Source organism: Oryzias latipes, chromosome 20, assembly GCF_002234675.1.
Source record: "Oryzias latipes chromosome 20, ASM223467v1".
Taxonomy (NCBI): Eukaryota; Metazoa; Chordata; class Actinopteri; order Beloniformes; family Adrianichthyidae; genus Oryzias; species Oryzias latipes.
In genome coordinates this window covers 1,521,825-1,536,942 of record NC_019878.2, presented here as the reverse complement: position 1 = coordinate 1,536,942, position 15,118 = coordinate 1,521,825, and the positions used below count along the sequence as shown (strand labels likewise).

Sequence of the window (15,118 nt, the reverse complement as noted above, 5' to 3'; positions counted from 1 at the left end):
GCGTAGGAGGACTGCGACCAGGTGAGGATCCAGAAAGTTAACGTCCATAGGAGGAACAACGAACTGGCACCGGCTGATTATCCTGGAGGAGTTTATGAAGGCAGGTGATGATGAGGTGAGTGGATCCAGCTGGTCGCGTCCAACAGAGGAAGGAGGGGGGAGGAGGGAGTAACTGACAGGCCATGACAGTTACAGCTGGACCTGTAAGTATAAATGGCCACTTCCTTATTTTTTGGCTTTGGGAACAGTAAGAATGAGCAGTATTGCTATATTGTGGAGGGGACTGAATGGCCTTTAACTTTTATGGAATGACACACAGCAGAGAGGAGGTGAAGAATGCAGTTCTTTAATCTGGATTCATTCTTTGTCTCGTGTCCCGCTCTCAACGTTTCAGACTGGGAGTCAACTCGACTGGCGTACTGGCGTGTCATGGCGTCGGCACAAGCCCAAGCACAAAGCAGTCAGAGGTTTGTTTCACACGCTGAATGTCCTTAACAAAAGCCATCAAAAGAGGAGAAAAGTGAGTTAAAAAGTTCATTCAGTTTGAACTTTTGTCAACAAAGTTTCAGTGTTTTAGCACTTTAGGGTTTTTTTCCTCACTTTAATATCAGATAACTTAGAAATCGGCTTTAGTTGTGGACGTGCACTAAAATCAAGACAAGCCACCGAAAAATAGAAAAATCTTTGACACTAATATGATTCATTTAACTTGGTCTTTAATGAATGGAAAAATAGATGAATGAACACTGAAAATTCAAAAACACCATCGTGTAGAAAGCATGCTCTGGACTAGAGCACTATGAGTTCAAGTCCAACTCGTTATGGAAGGAAACTGGACAAATCCAAGGAGTCAAACTTGCATTGTTGTCAAGTTCTTGAACAGGCAATGCTACTGTAGTTCCTGCATAACTTGATGGGAACATAAAAAACGTCATGCCAAGACACAAGAGGTAAAGCACGTGTGCTGGAAGGAAGCAGTTTTTGGTGACTCCCCATGCAGAGAGCCAGAGAGGTACTCATCAGTTTGAAAAGTATTCACATTTGATCTTCTAGGATGTCTGTGCTTTTGTTAGTATTGTCACCTTTAGTGGTAGGTTAACATTAGCACAGGGTCACACGGAACAGGTTACTCATTTCTTTAGTCATATGAGGGGCATCCTCACTCAGCAACAAAACTCATTTAACCCCAGTAAACCACAATAAACCCATGCCTTGGTACTTCTCATCCTCTTTATGGTTGTGCTCGCAGGTCAAAGTCTCAGCAGTGCCTATTAGAGCGCAGCAGGTTGGAAAACCCCAGAATAGTGGATCAGACGTCCAGGAAGACAGCTGCCCTCCATGGCTGGGATGCTGAAGGTCTTATACAGCCTCCTCTTCCTCCTGGTGGGACTGCAGGGGGAGCTGAAGGAAACTACCCCCACAAATCAGTGAGTGGTTTGATGGAACATCCATGATGCTTTGTTGCAGCCCCGGTTGGTAGAAGTTATACATTGGAGGGGATGTCGGGTGTCTAATCCTGGCTGTCTGTGCATGCAGACCTCGGATACTGGCAGACAATGGTCACCTCGTCTTCACCACTGGAGATAGCAAAGACATCCGCTTCCAGGCGTCTGGGTCAGGCCGGGTTAAGGTGGGAGACGAGGACCTCAGCCAGCTTCTGATCCAGGTGAGCTCAGCATAGACGCTGGCCGTCTGTGAGCTACACGCTACAGCACAGGGTGAACTCCCTCAGTGACAGGCTGTGTGACAGAAGAGGAACTACTTCATCATCACCGGCAAACTGAAACAAGACAACATTTTCTCTTAGACTGAGTGTCAGGGAAAATAAAAATGGCATAAAGCAACCGAAAACTGTTAGTCATAATAAATCTTTGATCCGAACAGGTTCTGTCTTAGCGAAACATTCAAGCTCAAGAATTCATTTGGCTTGACAGGTGACAAACAGGTGGAAGGACTAGATTTTTAAAGTGGAGTCCCTCGCACAGCTCTCAGTGAAACAGGAAGTTCACTGACTGAAAACCTCCTTCTTAGACGTGTTCCCATTCATAAGCCTGGTTATTTCACTGAACTGTTTTCAGAAACACTTCTCTTCAATCTTAGGTCTCTCAAGCTTAGTTTTTGCGTTCTCAGCTCAGCGCTGCATGTGTGCCAGCAAATCAGCCAATCCAAAACCCAAGAGGGTTCATGCTGATTGGTCGGACTTCCTTCCAATCAAGAGTCTTCATCCATTACAAGGGTCTGCAACCTGAGGCTCAGGAGACGTGGCTATTTTACTTTTCTATTGGCCAAAACAAAAAAAAGAAAGACATTTGGGATCTTTTCAAAACGATATTCTGTTAGAAAAGATTTATTTTAGTTAGATTTATGAATTTATGGCTGAGTTGCTCCTGTGGAAAGTTTATAGGCTGACGTCACAGCTTAATCTTTGTGTGATCTATGAATCCTCCAGATGTGTTTATGGTGAAACGCTTGATCTTCTGTAAGCTCTGTTTATTTTTAGAAAACATTTAAAGCACAAATTATCTTATGCTGCACGACAATGTCTGGTGACTGTCAACAGAGGAAAAATAAATGTATATATTTGTCCATAATCTATGTACTTTTACTATTGGATCATTAACTAATGAAGTCCTGTTTATATTGAGTTTACCAGCCGCAGTAAGTTGAGAAAAGGAGTAAAGTCTTTAAGAAGACTTTATTTATATCAATGGAAATGCATTTTTGTCTTGTATTGTTAATATTTCATTGGAGTAAGTTAGCTTTGACGGATGATCCTGTGTTACACACTATACTCCCACATGCACCGAGGGACACTAAGCTTAGAGTAACCTGTCAGCCTGCGAAGCATGTTTTTGGACTGTGGAAGAAAGCGGGAGCCGGGATTTGAACCAGACTTTTCTGCTGCTTCTGCGTTCTGGTCAGTGAGAAACACGCCAGACTGGTTGAAAGTTACAGACTCCTGGTCCTGATGCAAAGGCTGGTGACTGAGTTCAAGCACCATCAAGTCATTTTATTGGATTGAATCCAGACCAATCAAAATGAACCCTCTTGTCTGTGATTTGGTGGCACATTTGTAGCCCAGACTTTAGAGTTGAAAGCGTAAATATTTAGAGAAAGCAAGTTTGAGGAAATACGTCTGAAACAGTTGTGTGAAATGAGCAGATAGCCAGCTTTATGAAGGCTGCAAACTCGAACATTTTGTAACCAAAGACAGAGATTTAGGGTGTATTCAGACTGGGAAAATCCTTTGTTCCAGATCCAGTCCGCTTAATTTGTTCTGGATTGAGGCCTGAACCTTTTGTTTGGTCAGTATTCAGACCGGCATCAAGCGTACCATTCTGTTACGGACCAAAGCTAAAGATCTCTTCACTCATTGGCTGGAAACTATGAGGGCGGGGCAGAGGAACAAGAAAAAGACGTGCTGTGCTTTACAATCCTTATCGGGACAGTTAACTTTTTCAAACTTTATATTTAGTACCAGTTCTGAACGTCTGGAACAAAACTTTTTACTTGTTCATTTGGTGGTTTTTAAGAAAATTCTGTTAAGGAACTACAATGTAGTTTTTAGGGTGACGTCACAGCAGCGTTCTGTGTAACGAGACACAGAAAAGTATGTGAGAAGCGTTTTCTGGTGTTAAAATAAATGTTCTAAGAAGTGAACAGTTCGACTCTTTTTTTCTGTTTGATAACGTGACAATCGTTGCTTCATATTTGTCCGCGGCTCATCTGTTCCTTCATTCCTTCTCTGTTTACGTCGTTTTGCTCCGAGGATGGATTGTATTCAGAATGAGGAATCTCAGAGTGAACCGCAGCTCAGTCCCATTGAAACCCAACCGAGACCACCTCCAAAGACGGGTCCTGGAGCGGTTCTTGGTCCCGGACCAGGGTCCGCTTAGGTGTTTTCAGACTGATTCACTTTTTATTTCTAACTTTAAAAGTTATACTTTTTTAAACCGAACATTTTGTCCGGTTTAAAAAACAAGATTTGCTCTCATTTTAGCAATTTTGCTCATTTTGCTCTCATTTTAATGGCACAAATATCACGTCTGCATCTTCACACCCTCAGACTGCAGTCAACTCATCATTATCTTTGGTTAAATCACTCCTAAAAGAAAAGTGTTTTTATCTTCCTCATTATAAAGTCTTATCAGGCTTTACACAAGCAAAGCCTGCTGCTGCTCATCTGAGCAGGTGAATGATTGACAGGTGAGTGAGGACCAGAGCCTGCAGGGCCAAAGGTCAGGAGCTGCTGAGCTGGTTGGCTGTTGTTAAACTGTACGTATAAAACTCGTTACAGCTGCTTCATTTCTCTCTGTCAACCCATGAAACAGTTTTCTCCTCTTTAGTTATTCACTGTCTCTCAAAGGAGTTTTTTCTGAATGCTTGAAATCCTCCTCTGAGATTAGAGATGCTTGAACATGACTAAACCCTGCAGAGAACAGAATCTGCTCTGTTTGATGTCCTCTGGGGGGCCGTTGTAAAAGACAATGTCATTATTCTACTGGATTCATCAGCTGGTTTTAACATTGCTGACCTGAGGCATTACTGGTATCGGTTTGTGGGGCCACACTTTGTTTACATCTCATCTGGCATTAAGAACCATACTCTTGAAGTGATGGTGTTTGCTACAGGAGCCAGCTTTAAGCCCTCCTCAGTCCATCTTGATGTCCCGAATCCACATGTTAAGCAGTCTGTGTTAAATCTGGATTTTAGAATAGGCAGTGATTTAGCAATAATTGTCAAGTCAATCAGGAGGCAAAGTCCAGCTTCTCCAGAGCTGGAGCGGATGACTCACCCACCAAAAGTCCAGTCACGTTTAAAACTAGACCAGCCCAGGACTGGAGTCCGTCTTTTTATCAAACACAAGAAAATGGGGGGAAAAATGCCAAAAGAAAAAAAACCTGTTGAGGATACCACCCAGCCATCTCCATGACAACAGTTAATGTTTATCTCAAGCCCTGCCTAAATACATCACATTAAATACAAAACCTTTGATCTTTCCCCTGGCGGATCAGAAATTATTTCTAAAGAAGTGACTTTGTCTAATATGGTTGTGATGCTTATCTGCTGGTGTCTCTTGAGTCCCACAATCATCAAGGTGTGGGATCCTTCAGAGGCTTGCAGTTCTACGTAAACCTTCTAACTCTGGTTTCACATGACCAACTGAGCCATCCAGCCATCCTTCAAGGGTCACAATCACAATGAAAGACCATTAGATTGTTGGACTAATAGAAGTTCATGTCAGAGAGATGGATGAGGTTACAGCAAAGCAGATCTTGTGCTGCTGCCACCCTTGAAGGAAACAGCAGAAAAAAAGTATTTAGCATTTCTGTGTTTAGTCATGATTTTAAAGACAAAAGATGATTTGTAACTGAATTTTCTGATTTCAGATCAAAACTAACAAGGACGACATTGATAAAATCAAAGCTGATGGAGGAACAATCCCGCCAGAAATCAGCAACCACCTAAATCAGCTCGATACCCAGGTATAAGTTCCTGTTAGATGGAGATTATGTCACCTTGGTTTAAAACATTTGTTACAGCAACTTAAAGAGACACGCACAAACAGAAACTGAGGTCTCACAGAAAACCAATGCAAACCCTGTCTGTGCAGGTTTGGAGCCCTGCTGGCTCTGACACTGAATGCATGTACCGCTGACACAAGCAGGGATGTTCCAGTTAGAGAATAATAGGAATAAGGACGGACGTTTCAGACAGATAACAGTTCACAACTGCAGACATGTTATCTAATGGTGAACATGTGCACCTATTCTGTTGTAAGACACACCACAACCAGAGTGCTACATTGTTGAGGAGAGCCATTTTCACAGATGGGGACATAAAGACTTCTTTAAAGTTTGCCTCCTGTTCAGGGTAACAGCTTCTGTCGTTTTTACCTCTTTATCACAGGTGTCCAGTGTGGAGAGCAAAGTGACAGCACTGGAACAGGTTGACACATCTGACACGTTTGCCTCTCTCCAGTAGAGGGCTGGACCGTAGGCATCATCCTGCTCCTGTGTTTGTGTCTGCAGACCCTTCAAACCGCTTCATGCAACAGTAACCCCTGCAGGAACGGAGGAACCTGTCTGAACCTGCTGAACTCATATCACTGTGTGTGTCCCAGTAACTGGGCTGTAAGTTCTGCTCCGTCTGCATCAGGATCTTAACTGTAGGCTTCAATCAGCATCTTGTTGGAGGAGAAAAACCGTCCAGAACAACACTGCTTCTGATTTAGATTTAGTTCACTTTGTTCCTGAAATATTAGCTCTCAGCAGAGGCCGTCTCGAGGCAGAACACTAAAGGTAAACAAACCCATCAAACCAAGAACAATTACTTAATGGGATTATTTCTAAATTCATTTAAAAATATTCCAGGCCATTATGTGCCAATTATATACAGAAGACTTCACTAAAGCCAGATTGTCTTAGTTTTTTCTATGTGAGTATCCAACAGATTAAAGCAAAGGGTTTTCATGATGAGCAAACTCTCTAAAGCCGAGTTCTGAGAGGACGGAGACTAACACAAGAACACTGCAACAACTGTTTTTAGAAGGGTTCTCCCAATCCAGTGACGGAGTTGGAAATCGAGCATGATCACATGGTTTTAGATTTGGCTGAAGTTGTATGTTGGATCCTGATCGAAGATCGGATATACAGACCGTTTCCAAACAATTGGAACGTCATGGAAAAGTGTATTCATTTCCACAATTCTTTTCAAAATTCTTTTGTCTTTACATAAATTGGGGTTCCAGCTCATAAAACCCACAAAAGCATGATTTCCAAAAGTTTGAATAATGTGGAGAATCTGCAGAAATGTATCAGGATATGAGTCTCACCGACTAATCATCTACTCAACTCAAAGCACAGGTTCCACACATGTCATTAAGTTGTCTAGGAAATGGGTTCACAGAACGACACATGAAGCATTGATGAGACCAGGATCAGGCTGGAGATTTCATTAGAAAAATATTCGATTTCCTTCTTGAAGTCACAAAAGAACAGAACAAGCTAGGAGTGCAGTTCTGAAAGAACATTACTGGCTGTTCTTTGACACTGTTGTACTTTTGTTTGCATTTGTTTACATCCCTCGTTGGGATTGAGCTGATGTTTTTAGTTTACTTTATGTTTAAATCTGCCCTATTTTTAGTCATTAGCTGAACTGCATTAAAGGAAAGTGCACTGTTTAGGCGGAAACTGATCAAAAATAGATAGGAAATAGAACAAAATTAGGGGATCTGGATCTGTTCATTTTGCACTACATAACTTTACTGTGTGATAAAGGTAAAACAAACCAAACAAACAAAAAAACCTAAACTTTTCAACCCAAGTTTTAAGTCAAAGGACGTAACTTACATTCTGCAGCAGCTACAAACCAGAAAACAACTTTATAAAACCCTCAAACATCTGCTTTCTGACAGAACAAATACATCTTTTCAGTAGGAAGAGACCAGAAAACAAACATGTAAAATCACAAAACACCTTGAAAGATCCAATTCTTTTTTCTTCTAGGTGACATAAACGTGACGTTTTCTTTATGAAGAAAAAGTCACTTTGATGCGTTTTGTCTGCTAGCCTGCAGTCTTCCTCAGAGGGGTTTCACGCCCACCACGATGCATCAATGTCAGCAGTTTAATGTGGGGGTAGCGACTCAGACAGGTCCATCTAATCTATCAGACCAACCACGCCCCCCCTTCAATCTGGCTGTGATCGACAGAGAGGAGCCCCTCTAGTGTGTTTACGCCACATTTTCGCTTTACAGTGTTGTTTCTGACATGATGAAAAGAGGAGGCTGCCTGATGGACAGGAAAACCAGTTGATCTGGACTGGTGTTGGAGGCGCTCGCCACTGTCCAAAATGATGAGGATATTTAACCCTTGTGCTATCCTAGGCACTTTAACATTGGGAGTTGGGTCATCTAGACCCACTAGACAGTGCTCTGAACCTTTTTTCTTCAATGATTTGTGATCTTCACTGGTGTCCATGGATTACATGAAATCTTTCCACCTTTATCCACCTTTGTCATGGTAGGGAGAACACGTCAATGCAAGGGGGGGGGGGGGGGGGGGGGGTCATAGGAAAGCACAAGGGTTACAGAGTCAGTTCAGACTCTGGGCCTTGAGGGCTGCATCCTGCTGGGTTTTCAGTTACCCGCCTTGTCTGCTGCTAATCCCCTGGATCAGGTGTTTTCTGTCAAGAAAAGCTCCAGTGGCAGGTTAGTAGGAAACCACGTTGAACACTGGCCCTCCAGACCTGGAGTTTGAGACCTGCAGGTAGGAAGAGAGAGGAGATAGACAATCGACAGAAAATAGAATCAAAGTCAGCCCAAATCTTCTGCCATGAACGTCCCAATGCCACTGGAACAAAGCAGATCAACAGTTTGAGGCTGGTAAAAAAAAAACAGCTTCAAAAACGGCCAGGATGACTGGAGATAGGTGGATCAGGTATCCTACGGAGACCAAGCAGAAACACCAGCTGAGAGGCTGGAGGCAGAAGTGGCAGAAGCTACCAGAGGAGGGCGACAGAGCGACCGGGATCTGCCAAACCATGACCGTCTGTCTGTGTCTTCTGTGGCTTATGGCGGTGGGCTGCACATGTCCTCTGGGACCACTGCCTCAGAGGGGGGCTCAGTTCTAGCAGTACTAACAAACATGTAAAGGGAAACTGAAACTATCTTTTATCTGTCTTATAAAGAAAACAACAGACATCTGTCACAAGGAACCAAATTTAGGATTGGACGGGAAAGATGAAATTCAGAGTTACTGGAATGTCTCTTTGGACAAAAAAGAAATGTGTCTACAGAGCTCCAGATTTGTGTCTTGATTCAAATAATGAAGTTTATATTTAGATTTGATGCATTTGTTTTTGCACGTGTGTGTCAGGGTCCCAACTGTGCCACAGATGTAAATGAGTGTCAGGTGACCACAGGAACCCCGCTGGGCTGTCAGAATGGGGCGACCTGCGTCAACACTCCTGGATCATTCAGGTGAAGGTCACACTTCTACTCTTCTTGCTTAACATCGTTGAGCATGTCTTTACCCTGTTGTTCATGTCATGGTGGTCAGTAAGAGTTATTGGTTGTTTTACGTGCACAGCAGCATTTAGAAACAAGGCAGTGAGCAGTCTACTGGGACGAGGAAATGGGACAGAAAAGAGATCAAAGACATCTCCTCAAATCTTTTTTCATTATCCTGAAATAAATATTCAAAATGGCCCATTTTAGCATAATTGAAAACATCGATGTTTGAGACACTACAAATGTCAGAATTGTAAAGTTAAAATGGTTTTTTCATGATCGGGCAACAATTTGTTCCATTTTCTCAGTAACATTAACCTGAGCTTCTTGGTGTTCATTATTCTTTCTGCACTTTTACTCACAATGTGATGACCGGATGCTCCAGCGTCATTTTTGGAATCAGGTAGTAATTGGTGTCAGCTGATACATTTCTGCCCACAAATGGTCTCAGTTTGCAGTAGAGAGTCACTAAGCGACGCAGCACACCATGTGCATGTGACTTAACCCGCTTTTATGTATTTATTTGTGAGTGAGCTGCTGATCCAGTGTGAATACAAATGTGAGCTGTAACAGTCATTTCAGTGTTTTGAAGTGTGGATGATGCTCCAAACAATGTTTGAAACCAATATGAAAAAAATTAAGAAGGTATATATTATAGAAGGATTTTTCCTTTACACACACACAGAAATGTATTGATATGATCAGTGCTTCCACAGATACAGGCTGTAAAAGATTGTGTTTTTCTGCAGCTGCAACTGTTCTCCTGAATGGTCTGGGACTCTCTGCACTGAGCGTTACGATGACTGCAGGACTGCAGCTCAAAACCTGTGTGTTCATGGCTTCTGCATTGATGCAGACCGGGTCACATCTGGACAGGTATTTCAACACGCACCAGCATCAACGTTCAGCAAAGTCCTGACTTCTTACTGAATGTTGTTTGGAATAAGAAGCAGATTCAAAGGTTTGAGTAGCAGTTTGATCTAATAAATGTTGGTTTTCACTTCTAAATACCACAATGACCATTTTATGTCAGGTGCTGCTTGAACACCCGTCAAGTGACCCTGAAACTCGGGAGTGTAGAAAAAATCGATTTGGCGATACATGACGATATTTCATTTGGCAGTATTTGTATGGATTCAGAATGCTGTCAGGATGATATTTATTGAATTATTTCTTCGGCGTCTGACTCTTGTTTTCCACTTTAACCTCCGACCACTAGTTGGCAGCAGAGAACACGGAGCCTCTTTGAGCAGCTCCACACCACAAAACAACAAGATCTCAGCCAGAAGCAGCTTGTTTTGGTGTTTTGAGACATGAAGTACTTAGTTTTTACTTTAGATGGGTACCGAACCGAAACTCTGTGCCATGTTGCTGCCGGTATCAGAGAAAAACACGGATTGATGCAATCAGCATCAGAAATACCAAAATATGTACTTTTGTTGAGTGTTGGTGACCATTTTAAGCCATGCTGTGCTCTAGTTTAGTCTCTGCATTTGTCTTTCAACAGCCTAACTACCAGTGCATCTGTGAGGATGGGTGGGAGGCCCCAGCTGGGAACCCTGCATGTGTGGCAGATGTTGATGAGTGTAATTTACCCAGCAAGCCCTGCTCCACAAACCCCCCTGTTCCCTGCCACAACACTCAGGGTTCTTTCTACTGCGGAGCCTGCCCTGCAGGTAACACTCACACCTGACACTTGTCCTTGTTGGTCTGCTTTGTTCAGACAGCAAAGAAGTTTACTGTACCAACACTCTTAGCTGGATCATTTCTGCAGTGGGCTGCATGGTGGCGCAGTGGTTGGCGCTCTCACCTCACAATGACTAGACCCAGGCTCAAATCCCACTTTAGTATACATTATATTAATAACACTTTTTTATGTGACTTTCAAAGCTACTGATGTTTGTTTTTCTATAGAAATGAACCATCAGAACTCTGTGGTTGTTCGATGATGTTACAGTTAATGGATGGGTTTTCTCTGATTGTTTCTCAGGTTGGCAGGGAAACGGCTACAGCTGCCAGGATGTGGATGAATGTTTGACAAACAATGGCGGCTGCTCCACCAATCCCATGGTGCAATGCCTGAATACTATGGGCTCTTTCCACTGTGGCTCCTGCCCCCCAGGTACACGCTCAAAATGTCTGCACAGGCAGTAAGAAAACAAGCTGCTCACTCCTTTGTAAATGATGATCAGACGTTTCAGGGGTTTCTCTTCAGAACAGGTGCTGGGGTTCCTGCTGCCAAGTGGGACACGCTGTTCATTATCCTGAAATAAATCAAATGAATACTTAGAATGGGATTGTTCTGAAGCACACAGAATGGTATTATGTGATGTTTATCAAACACTAGGGCTCCTTATTCCTCATGGCAGCAAAATAATGTGTGTTTATGAGCTGCTTTAAAACTTTATGATGAGTTATGCCATGTAATCTCATCTCTAATGTCATATACTAAACAATTTGGCCCCTTATCACTGTTTTGCTCACATAAATGTGCCTCATTTGCTCAGATTTTTCTGCAAAATTCAAACTCCAAACTGCTTTCAGTTTGGCGTTAACTGGACATTACCCACATTTCCACAGTTTACTGTTAAAACTTTTGCTACGTCTCTTAATTACGTTTCACAAATTGCATTTCTTAACAGACTTTTCTCATGGCAGCACCAGTCTAGGATGATGCCTGGAGTTCTGCACGAGAAAAGTAGTATTCTGATACAGAATGAAACATTCAGAGTGTGGTGGGTGGGGTGAGGAAATTGTGTCAAAGCTGTATGTAGTCTGTGCAAGCATTGCTCTAAAGAAACCATAGAGAATCGCAGGCTAGTTATTAATGTAGAAGAACGCAAAGCCCACACAAAAAGAAACACAAGTAAAAAGCAAAGCTCTGCTCAGTGGGATTTAAGTGTTAGCGTACATTATACAGTGCATTGAGGCAAATAAGTATCTGATCTCCCTGTGATTTAGCAAGTTCTCCTGCTTAAATATCATGGAGGGGTCTGACATTTTTATCTGAGGTGCAGCATGTCCACTGAGAGAGACATCATCTAAAACAATCTAAGATGAAAGTGTCTGACCCCTCCACGATTTCTAAGTGGGAAAACTACATCACTAGGTGTTCTAATGCTTACTTGCCTCATCGTACATCTTAACAACTGCGAGCCTCTAAAAACAGAACAGATGAGCATGACAAAAGTCCAAAATGCTGCTAATGTTGTGGCGTCAAAGTTCAGAATGAATGGAGGGAGAGAGAAGCAACAAGGATTTGGATTAAGCCCACAGCTTCAGTTCCCAAATTCAATGCAAACCAGGAAATACTAAACATAGTTGCTCAAAGGACAAGGGGTGAGGTTAGTGGATGAACCCATCAGAGCATCAAACGTTACTTTACCCTTCCACTTTGTCATTCGTTTTTGATTTGGGTGGAGCTAATTTCAGTCAAGATTCTCTACTTTAGGTCAATCTTTTACTTACAGAATCCAGTGGGTGACATCAGAGATGATCTGTTCAGTGTAGTACATTTGATTGTAGCATTAAACTGTCAATTCCAAGTCCTCTCTAATGGGAAAGGCAAGAACCAAAGTATATCCCATGGGTGATTTAATGAGCAGTTCTCTTGTGTTTGTCCAGGTTATGAAGGGGATGGAAGAATCTGCACACAAGCAGATATATGTTCTTCAAACAATGGAGGCTGTTACCCGTTAGCCAGCTGCTCCTCTAGCCCAGGTACAACTAGCATGATATTAAAGATGTCTATGAAGAAGTGATGAGTTTGTTCTGCCCAAAGGTTGTGGTTACATTGATGGCAGAAATGTCTGGTATTAATATCAGTATTAATGTTCCCTTCTGTAGTCAGAAGTGTGGCAAAGTCTGACATACTGTGCTTCAACATTATGAAGTGAAAAAGTGAGAGTATTGCTTTGGATTATTTTGTGTTACACCTATACCATGTTGAGAGTTTTTATGAATGTAAAGTTTGACTTGTTGCAGTTTCTGCAAAGGCTGCTTGGTGCTGATATAGACGAGAACATGAATAAAGAATAACAAACGTATGCTGCGTTTGGAATCTCAGAGAAAGTTTGCCTGTTCCATTAAATGGTACAGCGTTAACAAATGTGCATTTGGGTGTAGGAGAAAGCCTCATTCCCACTGTTTGCAGGTCACATTCATGAGACAAGATTTTCTCAATCATGTTCCTCTATGCATGGAGGCAATAAAATATCAGTCAAAAACTATCCTTCAGTGTCTCTGACCAATTGCAAGCCTCCTAATCTATTTAGGCATTCTGGGTAGTGAAGATATTTCACAGTAACTGTTTTGTTTCGCCTAATGAGTCTTGTAGTACAATGTGTCTTGTGGTCCAACAAACACAAGACTTTGTATTTTTCTTGGCAACAGTTGCATTCAGAGTTCTCTAAGTGACTTTTATCAAGTTGAAACTTTTTGACGTGAGCACAATTGAATGACATCTACAACATGAAATGAAGGTCTTCTTCTCCTCTCTCAAAAACTCTTACAGGTTCAAACTTACCTGTCTGCACCTGTCCATCGGGGTACATAGGCAATGGCTATGGTCCAACTGGCTGCACGCAAATCAGTAACATCTGTCAGACCAACAACCCCTGTGTCAATGGACAGTGTGTGGTAAGAGTGAGGGAAACGAGTTCAAGTGTATTTTATGTAGTACAAATGTGCTGTGTGTTCACTCATGTCTGCCAGATTTGAGCAAATGTACGTACAAAAGATGGGTACATTGATGGAGTGTCATAGTTTGTCAGTGTGGTATAAAATCAAATGAAAAGGATCAAAACATCTTTAATATAATGTAAAAAAACAACAACTATGATTTACAATTGGTAAATCCGTTTTCCACATGGCCCACAAACCTTCCCTGACAGAGGCTGGGACGGACTTCAGCCCTGTGATCCTAAAAGGGATTAAAGGGTTGAGAAAATAGATTAAAGTGTCAGGTTGGGAGGGCTGGTGAGCGTGAAGGACCCAAAATGCAGAGACGGGAGGCACACGCTTCCAGGACAAGGGGTTTATTTAACAAAAGGCGCTGCAGAGCAGGGTAACAAAACAAAACTCACTGTGGGCAAAACTTGAAAACATGGCAGAAGACAGACATGGACATGACAGCCAGGGAAGAGACGTTAATGGACCAGCATAGGAGGAAGGCAGAGACAAGACTTAAATACAGACAAGACTGACAAGACACAGGTCAACATGATCAGGAGAGATTGGGATCAAGGAAATAAAACTCAATAGCATGGCAAAACAGGAAACCTTTCAAAATAAAACGGGAAATAGAACTCAAACATGACAAACAAGACCGTAAGCAAAAACCAATATAAAGAAACCCAAACAATGACATAAAGGAGTTTCCCACATGCCTTTTATGAAGAGTTCTTTTATTCGTTCTTTTAAAGTTTTTATGAATTGGGTTGTGAAGAATTCAGCTTAAACCTTCAATGTTAACTCAGTATTACACAAAGGAAAACTGTGTCATGAACACCACTAAAAAGCAGTTACCTTGTCTTTAAAAACACTGCATAGACGTCTAACAGTCACATTTCACACTTTTGTGCACACAAAGCCTTGACACAAAACTTAGTGTTGGTCTCAAGCTGTTACACAGGTAAATGGTCAATGGTGTGTACTTGTATAGTGCTTTCTACGTTCCTCGAAGGCTCAAAGCGCTTTACAGTCACAAACCCATTCACACACACATTCACACACACACACACTCACAAACCCAGTCACAAACCCATTCACACACACATTCACACACACACACTCACAAACCCAGTCGCACACACATTCACGGCAGCAGTGGCTCCGCTACTGAACACTGGCACCAACCTTCCACCAGAGGCCAGCTGGCGTTCTGTGTCTTCCTCAAGGACACGTCCACACATGGGCGGGCAAGGCGGGAATCAAACCTGCAATGTTCCAATCAGAGGTCGACCGTCCTACCACTACTCCACAGCCGCCCATATCAGATCAGAAGACAAACATTAAGGAAGAGCTTTTGAAAGTCCTGAAAAGAAGACCTGGTGTTGATTCATTACACATTTCAAATTGTTGAATAAAAAAAACGAATTGTGAACAG

At 42.3% G+C, this 15,118-nt stretch overlaps 1 protein-coding gene across 1 annotated transcript in view; it reads left to right on the top strand.

Moving 5' to 3' along the window:
- The first annotated feature begins 215 nt into the window (after positions 1–215).
- cubn (cubilin) overlaps positions 216–15,118 on the top strand; it is an 80,760-nt gene continuing 65,857 nt past the window's right edge. Inside the window, exons 1-12 of the mRNA XM_023950080.1 lie at positions 216–467; positions 1,250–1,427; positions 1,537–1,666; positions 5,391–5,486; positions 5,911–5,949; positions 6,033–6,134; positions 8,879–8,982; positions 9,762–9,888; positions 10,520–10,688; positions 11,003–11,134; positions 12,637–12,732; positions 13,526–13,650. Coding sequence (XP_023805848.1) covers positions 1,339–1,427; positions 1,537–1,666; positions 5,391–5,486; positions 5,911–5,949; positions 6,033–6,134; positions 8,879–8,982; positions 9,762–9,888; positions 10,520–10,688; positions 11,003–11,134; positions 12,637–12,732; positions 13,526–13,650 — 1,209 coding nt within the window. The 5' untranslated portion in view covers positions 216–467; positions 1,250–1,338. The remainder of the gene's footprint in view (positions 468–1,249; positions 1,428–1,536; positions 1,667–5,390; positions 5,487–5,910; positions 5,950–6,032; positions 6,135–8,878; positions 8,983–9,761; positions 9,889–10,519; positions 10,689–11,002; positions 11,135–12,636; positions 12,733–13,525; positions 13,651–15,118) is intronic.